At 28.3% G+C, this 13,421-nt stretch overlaps 2 protein-coding genes across 2 annotated transcripts in view; one reads left to right on the top strand and one right to left on the bottom strand.

Annotated features, from left to right (window-relative positions):
• Positions 1-13,421, bottom strand: part of LOC148228199 (putative sodium/potassium/calcium exchanger CG1090) — a 252,929-nt gene that overhangs the window by 221,806 nt on the left and 17,702 nt on the right. The gene's annotated exons all lie outside the window — the stretch shown is intronic.
• Positions 1-13,421, top strand: part of LOC148228200 (octopamine receptor beta-1R-like) — an 83,554-nt gene that overhangs the window by 64,794 nt on the left and 5,339 nt on the right. Inside the window, exon 2 of the mRNA XM_088199263.1 lies at positions 13,023-13,214. Coding sequence (XP_088055389.1) covers positions 13,023-13,214 — 192 coding nt within the window. The remainder of the gene's footprint in view (positions 1-13,022; positions 13,215-13,421) is intronic.

Here is a 13,421-nt window from a genome sequence, read left to right as displayed (position 1 = left end):
TTTATGAGTGATAGTGCTATAATACCTTTATAGCAAATAGTATCTATGTTAGATTAGGCTTAAGATTTTTTATTGTAAAGTTGAGATTTAGTTTAGTTAAACCCAATTTATTACAAGTTATGCTTAGAATTTAGCATAATACTCTACTGTTAAATTTAAAGTGTATATTTTTAGCTAGTTAATAATAGAGATAGCATTTAATCTTTAATGTGATGTCATATTAAAATATATACTATTCTCAAACCCACCTAACAATACTTGGGACACAATGAACGAGGTTCTTTAGGAACCTACTTGTTATATAAAATCTCTATCGGCAGCTTAAGAAGTGCTTTTCCGTGTATACACGCCGACGCGACTTTAAAGATTTGCATTGAAGCAAACCTTGCAGAATTTCGTGAGAAATTTAAATGGTTAATATTTATTTTACATACAAATAAATGAGAAGTCGCTTGTACTATTTGTTAAAGATTATACAAGGTTCACAGTAACATCGATCTCTTTAATTAAAAATTTCTGAAAATAATTTCTAGTGTGTATATATTTATCTATATATAATTCTATACAAGTTAAGTTAACGAATATGCTATACATATATTACCTCAGTATATTATCGCGGTTAGGTTGATTATATTACTTTTATGTTTTACCAGGTATGGTTCTCATTATAAAATAGAGCAATTAATTTATTTATACAACATACCTTTTGCATATTTATAATAGTGAATTATTAACGGCACTAATTAATCATACGTATAATTGCTATCGACGAAAATTCGAGGCAAAACCGATCGTTTGGCAAATCCGCCACAGAAGCAATTTGGCTAATTGTTCCATCCATGAAATTCGTAGGTCGTAATCGATCCCCTCGTATAAATTAATTTTATATCGACAACACATAAATATGTACGTGTGCGAGAAAACATACTTTAACATAGTCGCGTTAATATATAATTAATTATTCTCTCAACAACCTTTAACATTACCAATTTTGGTTGTTTAAGATGCTCGCCCACGGTGTATGTTGTTAAAAATTCTGAGAAGGTGCGTTATTATAATTTCTGAGATAGCGTATTTAAGGGTAATTGTATAAGGCAATTATAAATAATGTACACCCAGGAATACGGTATTTGATATTGAATTCCCACTCATTTTGCGCCCTCGGGCTACTGCGAGTGGGTGTGTGCTATTTAAGAGTGCTCTTTAACATTATCATAAACAAAATCCAAAAGCATCACTACTGGATGGGAATAAAAATACGACCCTGTCCTCAGGCAGTAACACTTTGCACGCAGAACGTGCTACGGTTCTGTACCCACATATACACGTGCAAACTGTATCCCACGTTTAACGAACGATATATTTAAAGGCCCTTGGGTAAACAGAAAAATAAATATACTCACACCTACAACCAAACCAGCAAGGCGGTAAATTTCTAGATCATAGATTCAAACCGCTTAAGTTGCATATTTATTTCTTATAAATAAATTTTAATACAAAGGCTGCGTGAAAGTTCTTAAAATCATGTGTAGCATAAGCTTTAGTTCTAGGAATCCCATTTCTTAATAATTAATACCATATTTTTTATTGTCATCTCCATCAAAGGGATCACGTAAAAAAATACAGCTTTTTTTAACATCACACGATTTTATTTTTGTACCCATGTCAAAGGAATTTTGTGAATTTTTTTTTGAAAAACATTTTTCTTGCTGTCGTTTTCTTTGTTTTGATGTATATTATGTGCTTCCAAACCAAACAAATAAGATAGAAATGGTGATAATTTTTATTAAAAATATATTTATCCCCATTGCTCCTAGATTAAATTTTGTCGTAGAAGTCCAGAAAGTAGATTAAAAGTATATATGGTGTAGCTTTTTTATTAGATACTCATGATAAGAATCAAACCTTTACGATCCAAAAATACTGTAATAATCATCTTTCTTTTTTTGGTCTTTAAATGATTTTTGTCGTGAGAATAAATTGAGATACCTAGGTTTATTTATTCCTAATAGTTTTTAAATCCAATTTTCACCTTATTATATATCTTTAAAAGTGCCACATAGCTATTTTTTTCATTAGATTTGGTAAATGTTACTATACTCCTTCCATAAAAATAAAATATTTTCCCTTGAGATTAACTGCATTATTAATCGGTCTGAAATTACCAATTATTTGCAATCTAGTAAACAAAATTAAGCGGCAAAGTAAAATTTCTAAGACTTTGTAAACACGTAACTGTTATATTTAGAGCCAATCAATTAGTCAAATAAGTGATTCTTTATTTTTTATGTATTAGTACGTGAAAAATGTTCAAAACAAAATTTACTACTTTATTACAATAATTCATCGGCTCACGACACATGCCGTGCAATGTTTTTTTTTTATATTTGAACTGAATTACCCGTGTTTTATTGTACTGACTTATTCCTGTAAAAAATATAGTGAAATAACATTTAAGTAAAAAAGCATAAGTCTTGTATACAAAATATTTTCTAAGTACCCAAAGTTACTTTTTTAGAATTTTCTACATGGTTTCGTGTGCTTACGTACAATACTATGTTTATTCTTTTGGATCGAATAGAAAGCTATCTAGAACACGTTTGCTATCCCTGACTATCAGACAAAAGCCTGTTTCACAAACAATGCGGATATATTCAAATTCGAGGTAATATTTTATATTTTGTTAGTGAATATTGTGGGGCATATACACTCTTTTCGCCTTCAATTATTTTAAAATTATTTTTAACAATATATATTTTTATGAACGTGTATATTTTTTATATTCACCAATTAGAGCTGGTAATAAAACACCTTATTTATCAAATCAAAACTGCGATTAATAATTATAATAATCTGTGAGTAACTACAGTTTATAAGCTAAGATTAATGCGCAATCTTTAGTTAACATCCACCTTGTGTAAACATTTCCTATTCCCGCTTATAATAGGGGAGGGGAGAATAAATCGCGTTAATATAAGTTTAAATGTTCTTGACAAAAAAATACAAATAATAAGTGAAAGTGCGAATTATAAAACTCTATCTGTGCGATGTAAAAAAATGTACATATAAATAAAAATAAAAATCTCTAAAAATATTTTGGCGAAATATATCGAGACATTAACGCAATATAAATATACTATATGTATTGAATCCAATGATTCAATAGTTGCGAAATGTTTGCAATTTCTGATTTTTAGACAAAGGATTGTTTTTCATACAACGAGAACGTATTCTAAGCAATACTTTCGTTTTACGTGTACACGTGTTTTGCGAATACACGGACAGAGAAAATATGCTTCTTACGATTCAATATACGGAGATTTGTGTCTTACATGCGTTCATATTGTCCGCCTAATCCGAAACGAAAGTTCAGATTCATATTTTATACAAAGTTTGGTGAAAAGCAATTTTAACTATGTACTCTAATTAAAATCAAACAGGTTATTAAGAAATATAATTCGTTTTGTAACGCTATACCCTTTAGCGTGTATTAATTGCTTAGCCCAGCCTTAACATTTTCTTAAAAGGACCTTGTGTAGCTCATTTTCACCGAACGGACCATTTAGAATGTGAGTGTCTTTCACTATCATAGTGAATAAATTTATTTAGGCGAAAATCAAGTTTACTGTTTAAATAACGAAAGTTAATTAGAATTTGAATAGGTTAACCAAATAAGATAGATACTTGCTGTAATTATCAATTTTAGATATTATCCTTACAAATATTTTTTGTAGCAATAATAATACACGTACATTTAAAACTGCTAGTTATTTTTTTTTAATACATATATGATATTTTTTATGAGCTGAAGTAGCTCATTATTAATGTTTTTCAATACCTAATATGTATGACCTAGCTCGATTTTAATTAATCATCACGATGTTTTTCCGTGAAATTAGTAAAATCTCGGTAAACCTAATCTGTGATGATCGATCGGAACTATAATAATATAGTAATCACTAATTCTAATCTCCTAGACACGAATTGGAATTCGAACCCATATTTTAGGTCATAGTCAGCGACTTATACAACTTGTATACTGTGCTGGTATAAGTAACTGACTATTGATTGAAGTATTAATAGCTATGTGAAGGTGTAATTTGTAGTTGTAATCAGGATATTTTAAATGAAAAATATATGTTCATAAACACATAAATGTATGACCTACAGTAATAAAAATAATAAAATAGATATATGTTCATGGTATGATCACCTTTAACTAAGAATAGGAAGCTTATTGAGTATTGGTATATATTTCGCAGTAAATTTGCCTTAATCTCGTTATTCTAATTATATATTGTAATAAATTAATTATAAATTTTAATGGGCCTTCGTATTTTTACAATGATAATATTTTTGTACTTGGTACAAAATGGGCGTGCGTCAAAAGAGCGCTACGTCATAAGAGCGTTTACCAAAGTAGCGCTGTAACAAAATAGCGTGCGTCAAATGCGCAGACAGTCATATGAGCGTTTGACAAACGAGAGCACGACATAAGAGCGCAAAAATATTTTAAGAATTAAGTATACAAAATATATGTAAATTGTGAGATATTTACAAAGGCGGTAAAATTAGTATTTAATGTTCTAGAGCGTAATGACGATTAAAATGATTAACCAATGCATTGGATGATAAAAATAGACATAAAATCTTGTGGTTTTTAAGAAAAATAATAAAAATAATCACTAAAATCGAATAATAAAATGTTTTGCAATTAAGTAATTACACTTACATAACAGCTGAACAAGCACTAAAACATTTTAAAGCGTTGCTCAATGAAAAGATCAAATCTCTTAAAAAGACTTACCAAACTCCAATTGACAATTATATATTAATTTTAGTGGAAGACAAAGAATGTAATTTCTTATTACAAAACCCGATACCTTGGAAATATGAAAATACTGTTATTCCCTAATGATATTTGAAATTAAAACCATATTTGGACATACAAAAATATTTAGGAATTTAATAAAACTGTTTTTAAAAAATAATTAAATTGATCATAAAAATGATTACATTAAAAGATTATTCTAAAACTTGAAACTTGTACAAGATTTAAAATTAGTAAAAATAGTCTTAGCATGAACGTGTCTAAAGCTGATGTTGAACGTTCGTTCAGGTCGTTGAATCGCATTAAATACATATGAGAAATTTGATTTCCTATGATTTACTAAATGCCCTTACTGCACTATCAATCCAGAAAGTGTATAAAATAAATCAAATTAAAAATTAAAATTAAAATTATATCAAAAAAATGGTAGAATTTACAATTTTAAATGGAGACCATATATAAACTTGTTTTAGAAACAATATTTTTACTAGCTTACAAATAATAATGATAAACTATTATGCTAATATTTCTTAGTAAATTGATTAGATTTTTTATAAATCGATACATTATTCTATAGTTTCGGGTCTCTTGGTGCAGAGTATTATATTAGCTTAACAATATTTACTTGACGCACCATACCAATTCATTGTCATATTATTTAAGATTATAATAAGATTCGTATTCATTATTTGCATCAAATATTGGCATAACCCATCTTCTTTTAAGTGGTTAGGTATCATTCCTACTACTATTAATGTCACAGTATCTACTACTATTAATATCGAATTCATCGTCACTTCATAAAACATCCATTATTATACAGTCATTCGTAATTATATGGATGATTTCTAAAAATAAATCTACATATGTATTTATAAATAATTAAAACGTAGATTACTAATTCTGTTTTAAATAACTTAGTAATTTACTAGCTTGAAAAGACTAATATTATTATTTAAGTTGCCGCTAAAAATGTCGATAGTTGTCAATCACTGATTTTAATAATGCGAGCGAAATAGCGAGCTCTTTTTTCCGTCATACTAAATTTACAGACACACAATATTAAGTAGGAATTATGCACAATTAGAGCATATAATCGCGTTTCATCCCATATCATAAAAATATAGATACCCTTTGAAGGAAAAAATCATTTAAAAGCAATAATTTACACCCTAAAACTGTCAACGCGTTTTGCGGTCTTAACGCCACTCGATCCGGCCATGTTCCGATGTAAAATTTTACAATAAGGTAACACTCGTAAATTAAAGATAATTGAGTTATTTGCATGAGTGGAAAATTGAATATTACTAAAATGTGTTTACCGGAACATTTTTTACCATTAATAAATTGAAATTGGCAAAATTAGCTCCAACACAAAGCCAATAAATGCATTTCAAGTTTTGAGTGCAACGCTTGGAATACGATGTCGAGTTACTAGCACAAAGAGCTACACAGAAAATTGAAAGACATTACCTTGTCAACAGCATGATGCCTAGAATTGTAAATATCCTCGCGGACCTCGCGCTTTCAGCGTCAATCAGCGTCGCATCGGTTGCACGCTGTGGAAAAACACTGGTGCAACGGTGCCTTGCATAGTAACAACACTAATTTGAATTATACACTGCTTAATTCTAACACATACACTGAATTACACTATCACTTTATAATTAAAAACATCGAAACGGATATTATTATAAAAAAAAATGAACGAGAATACTTATTCGAGAAAAATGTAACAAAACAATTTATTCGACCGTTTACGTCCGCGGTCGCATAGCTACTGGTGTGGTTTTTTTTTAATATTTTTAGATGCATCCAGACAATTCAAGATTATGCTTCATTAAAAATAACAAATGAAATTCACCTCTTTGTCTATTTTTAAAATATTTATCTCTAATTCGAATTATTTTAATGCAAGTTGTTTGTTTATTTTAATGCGAGAGTGACACGAAGGTCACTTTGTTGTTGTTGTTGACCTCTTGACCTACTTAAAGTATAATGTCGATGATTTCAACTTTATTTATATGAAAAATATTATTTAAATCTAATTTATATGTGCCAAATTTACGACATTTTCAAATAACGTTCTTCCGTTGAAAATAGTGAATAAATTTTTTTTATTACGAATTTAAAACTAGATTTTTAAATTTATTTTCTTTATTTTATAAACATATTATAACTATATAATGTTACTTAATAAACTATACCTCAGGCCCTAGATGGATATTTTTACAAAAATTCTTAGATATTAATATGAAGATTATAATTTTTGATCTTTTAAATGAAAAAAATCTTTCACAACGCAGAAATAATATTGTTTCTGCATAATCCTATAAATTATTAAAATTATAAAAACTGTTATAATATAAAATATAATACGTAAAGTTGCTTAAATAAGCATCTAGATGGATTTGGAGTCTTTTAGATTTTTTTGTATATTTTTTAATAAAAATTTGATTATACGCCGTCAAAATTATCAACTTTGCTCATAAGCCAACATAATACAAACAACCCAACCGAAAAGAGATTTATATCATTTGGAAAAGTCTAAATGCGGCTGCTGGTTTTCCGAGAATTAATTAAATCAGACAACTCGCTATATCAATAAGGGTTAACTGGAAAATCTTAATGAATTTTTTTCCGCTCGTCTACATTAAATTGTAACAAAAATATCCCCTTACCCTTCGAAACATCAACAGTTTGCAATTTAGACTCACATCTATTTACTTTTATCATTATAAAAGTGATAATCTAATTATTTGTTCAAATAAACCACTCGGTATACTTCCAGTGGATTAATGGTTATGAGATTTAGGGCAATCAAATAAAAAATATTTGATTAAATCTTTAAATATGGGTATAGTAATTAGAATACATGTTCAAATATTTGAGATTTTTAAATTTTTAAGCAAAAATTGTATATTATTTTAAAAAAAAATACGGTTACTAACATTTTTTCAATAAACTTAATTACAACTAAGTATTTTTTTATATTTATACATACATTAATAACTATGATTATTTTAAGTATTTATTTAAGAACGTACGTGCCAATAATACATCAACTGTTTTTTTATTATTATTATGAATTTTAGTTTGACATAGAGTGAAGCTGGATGACACAGCTAGTAACGTATAATTTAATTTTGTTCGCGAATTTGATTTTGCATATTTAATATTTAAAGTCTTAAAGGAACTTTGAAACTTTCACATGAACAATATTACTAGAGCAAAGTTTTTCTCATCTTATACTTTGTCTAAATATGTTTAATATTTAATTTGCATATGTATGTATAATATGATTTACAAGCAGAATAAAAATAACTATTTTTAATATACATATACAAGTAACGTTTCTAATAGTTTTAAGTTTAGACAATATATGATAAGTAAATTACTAACATAAACTCTTAACAAAAACTATGTATAAATACATATTTTTTACACAATTTAATTGTTTTTTTATTAATAAAATACATTCTATTCTTAAAATTCAGTCTATTTGCATAGTAAATAATAAATTCTTATAGTATCTTTTTTCTATTTTTTCTCAGCACATAACAAAAAAATAACATGTAGGTAGTCTTCCACTGGAAACGTAGTTTAAATAATTCAGTATGTTTAATTAAGTTACATTATACTTAGGGCATTCGAACCGGGTATACCCGGAACCGGGTACCCGGCTACCTGCCATGTTTTTCATGAAACCGAAAACCGGGTAATTTTTGACGGATATCCGGTTAATTTAATTTAAATATTTTTTTCCATTATTTCAAATTAAATGGAAGAGCCGAATCGGCGTTCTTAAACGACTAACGTCTTTGAACGACAAAAAAAGGGACAGCACTTAGCGACCTATAGATTTCGAGATAAGCGAATGCATAGCTAAGGATTATTTTGAAAGGATGCAGTTGTAAATAAAAATAAATTTTAATGCGTTGTAGGGTGAAAATATAACACATTAGATTCGTTAGTGTTTTTAAAATAGAACTTTTTACAAAAAGAACATCACTAAAACTTTGTTTCTCTACCTACATATAATACATAAAATAAATACAATCATCTAATTTCTTTTATAATTTTAATAAAATTTATTTACTCAGTATTTTTCATGTGCAATTTGTATTATTATTGCCAAATATGTGTTAAAATAAATATTTCGGTTTTGTACTGTTACACATGTATGTAGTATGTAAGTATATGTATATATGTACCTACCGATGGAATGTAAAAATATTTCGATTGAGTAAAGTATTATTAATTACATAATATATTGATTATATTTCAATACCTTATTTTTTTTAAAAATGATATTAATTATTAAAGTAAAATTAAATATATCACGTATTATTTAATCAAAGATTCAAATATAATAAAAATTGGACTTACAAACGGCTTACAAGAATTACCCGGAACCGAACCGGGTACCCGGTTCTTTCCAGGAAAATACCCGTATAACCGGGTAATGAATTAGGCCGGGTATTTGGACGCCCTAATTATACTCTTATCTCTATATTATTAAAGATTAGTTAGTACTAGATTTCTTTATTTTTTTCTTTATGATTTCACCGAAACGATGATGACTATTTTTAGAACAAGTTATCGTATTTTCAAAAAAAATGTCCCATAATTCAAACATATTCAAATTTATTTTTTTCGTCGCTAGACATTGCAGTGCTTATCAGTTCAATGGTTAAGAAAAGTATTCAAAATCCTCTTATTTTAATAAATTTGATTAAAAATATCCTCCCCATCCGCCGCTGTATACAGAATGGTTCTGTATTCGGAGCGCAGAGCGTGAGGCGGTCGCCTCACCACTGCACTTCTAACACAGAACCATTTAGTGGGCGACGCAGATGGGGAGGAATATTTCTAATTAAATTTTATTAAAATAACTTTAAGAGGATTTTGAATTCTGATAAGCACTACAATATCTTGCGACTTCATAAGTCGATGGATATTGATAAATAACTTTTAGAAAATATGGAACATTTTTTGTCATTAATGTGGAATGTGACGAAATTTGAGAACACAATAACTGCTGTAGTTTTTATTATACATAAATTTTATTCTAAAAATAGTTCTGATCATTTCGGTGAAATCTTGGAGAAAAAATTAAAAATATTTTTAATAGAAATTAAATGCGGTTATTGCAAACACGTATTGCGTGCGCGATCGCCTCACAACTCTGCGCTCCTAATACAAAACCATTCTGTATCCAGTTGGGGAGGAATTGATAATAACAATAAAATAAGTTTTAGAAATTGTTTAAATTATGGAACATTGTACATCTTTTTGCCATTTTTTGTGGGATGTGACGAAATTTGTAAACATGATTACTGAGTTAGATTCAATTATATATACATAAAACTTGTTCCAAAAATAGGCGTCATCATTTCTATGAAATTCTACAGAAATCAAAAATGATTTTAACTGAAATTAAATGCGGTCATGGCAAACACGAGCGCCATTGCCTTACACTTTGAGCTCCAGTTGATTTGAGCGCCATCGCCTTACACCTTTCTGTATAGCAGCGGCAGATGGGGAAGAATATTTTTATTTTTGAATACTTTTTTAAACTATTGATCTGATAAGCACTACAATGCCTAGCGACCATCATAAGTTGACGGATGTTGATAAGTTATCATAATACTGCCTATATTAATTAAATCTATTCGTTAGTTTAAACACGCTTAAGTTTATGTTTAGTTATAACATTGTCTTTTAGCAGATTACTTGCCAGTATGTTAGGGTGAGTTTTTAATCTGTTTAAACACTGTTCACTTACTTCTTAATTGTTTCTTTTACACTGACACAGTTGCAGTCTTTTAATATATAATTGTTAGGCACAACTTAAGGAGCACCAGTTATCAACTAGAGAAATTTATTCTGAAGCAGTAAGGCTTTTAAGATATTTTTGGATTGCCTTGTTTTTTTCATTGACGATTTAAAAAATTTAAATTTAAAATATGTATTGTTCCAAACCAATATTTGGTATAAGTATTTACTTAAAGTATAGTTATGTCATTGCCTTACCTTTCGCAGCGCATTTAATTTTTATAAAAATATTTTTATTTATAAAACTATTTTTAGAAGCAAATTGAGAAAAAATACGCGGTAGGTTTTATTTTAACTTCCTAGCAATTTCCGCTAGTAATATAAAATATTTACTGCATTACAGTAGCTTATAAACGTTATAAATTCTATTTATATATTATTGCATAAAATATATATTAACCAAACCAAATCTGATTTATAATTTTAAAATACAATTTAGCTATATTTAGACATCATAAAAATATAAGTAAAATATTTTCGACTTGATTTCGGTCAAAATGTAGAAATACCATAATAAACATATCTAAAAATGCAGATATCACAAATAATACAAATGTTTTAAACAATTCTATATTGAGATGAATTTTAATTCACAGCATTCTATTTGATTACATGCTTTTTCCGCCATTCAAGCCGTAAGCAATTCTTAAATAAATACCATATTACAATTAATTTAATTAGAAAATATTAAACATATATATGTTGTATATAAATATATAATACAACATAATCCGATAACGATTGTGACATGCGAAATGGAAACATTCAATTTATATTACGGGATTAAATTTAACCGTAGTTTTAACCGCTCGATTAAATTCAATCCTCTCACTGGAATAAGGATTTTTCAGCATTTTTCAATGAAAATACTATTGAGCCACTTTAAAAACGTTTTTAAGCAAAATATTATATATATTAATAACCCCTACATTCGTATATTTTACAAAAGGCTTAACGAGGGGCGGAATTCAGAACCAAACCGAGGAAAATATTGATTTATATTGGTTCGTTCAAAGCTCTCGGATCAAATTATAATTTCAATCGAGCCAATTTTCATTGTACCAATTGTACCTAAAAATATCGGTTGATTATTAGTGAAAGGGTTCATTTCAAAGTAATCATTTATAGGTATGTTTTGATATCTTTTTTATTATTTCTTTGCGTTCTCTTGACATTTTTTATTCGTCCATTTAATTTATCATTAAAAATTCATTATGAACATTTCGAAAACAAATATAGAATTTTTATTATAGTATATTTCACACATAAATAATGCATAAAGTGTTATAAAAGTCAAAATTAGGAACGCTGAAAAATTCAATTATCTTACGTTCTCCACTTCATATTTTATTTTATTTTATTTCTTACTTACTTAACATGCATGGCCAACCAATGGCACGCGTGTCATTGAGTTATTATTATATTTTAAGGATTTACACACAGCCAAGACACACGCGACTGACTACTTCAAATTTGCTGCATATTTATTAACAATACAGATATCATATTTTTTAAGTATATTATTACATTATATTATATTTTTATTGCATAAGTGTAAAACTGATTGCTAAATGTTTTCCACTTCGGAGATCTTTTGCATTCTCATTTATTAGGAAGCAACTTAAATAATAATATTTTTCGGCATGTAAAAAATTAAGACGGATAAATAAATCAATATAAATAAGTTTTATTGATTATTAATTATTATGTAGGACATAAATAATTTATTAACATATAAACTTCGTTTCTTGAAAATGTATTTATTAATATATATATACATATATATTGATAGAATTATATAATGACTCTTTGGTCTGAAAAATTAATTAATATGTACCTCATTTAAAACAATCAAGCTCAGAGGGGTCCGGCATTCACCAGGGCCGGCTCAGTTTATATATAAACATATATAAGTATACCCGATTAAAAAAATATGAATATTCCAGCCGGTTGCCTTCATGGTGAGGGTCGCTTTGAAATTTACCCCTTCTGTATCTGCAGCCTGGAAAATTATTATACATTTAATGAACGCCTCGTTTACTTTTATACGGTTGATGATTTTGCCCGTGATAAATCGTTGATGGACAACAGCTTCTTTTGTGACTTTGATTTCAACATTCAATACGCGCTGTAGCTTTTTATATTGTTATTTAAATTGTAGTGAGTGCTTAGAAAAATAGCGCGTAAAATCACGTACAAAAAATTTGTAAATATAACAACCTCACTATAAAAGTTTTCTCATGAATATATAGTTTTTACATTTTCCAACTCCTTATTGTATCGGGCCCAATTGATAATACTGTAATAATTTTCAAGCAAAATTTGTTATAATGTTTTAATTTTATCTTTGCAGAAGTAAAGTAGCAGCGTTACTATTAGACAAGCATTTGCAAATCAATGGGATTGGAGTGGCTGGAAGGTCCAGTATAGCAGCTCCAGCTCCAGCGGCCGCCTGTAACAGGATGAAAAGGGAGAGAAAAGCAGCAAGGACTTTGGGTATCATCATGACCGCTTTTCTCGCTTGCTGGTTACCTTTCTTTCTTTGGTAAGATTAACACAGTAGATTGTATCAATATTTATTTTAAGCGGTCATTTTGTATCTTGATTTTTATATTAGAATAGTTATCGAATGGTGAATATATATAAAAGTTCGTGCTTACCTCTTTTATATCTTTAATGGGAGCATATGAACGAATCGTGAAAGACCTTATAAACGCTCCTATAATGGTGCGTATATATTTTCATCAACTTC

The sequence above is a fragment of the Plectrocnemia conspersa genome, unplaced genomic scaffold (assembly GCF_051122295.1).
Source record: "Plectrocnemia conspersa isolate PC_06_02 unplaced genomic scaffold, ASM5112229v1 ptg000012l, whole genome shotgun sequence".
Classification (NCBI taxonomy): Eukaryota; Metazoa; Arthropoda; class Insecta; order Trichoptera; family Polycentropodidae; genus Plectrocnemia; species Plectrocnemia conspersa.
Note: the sequence above shows the minus strand (reverse complement) of the source record. Positions and strands in the feature narration are given on the sequence as shown.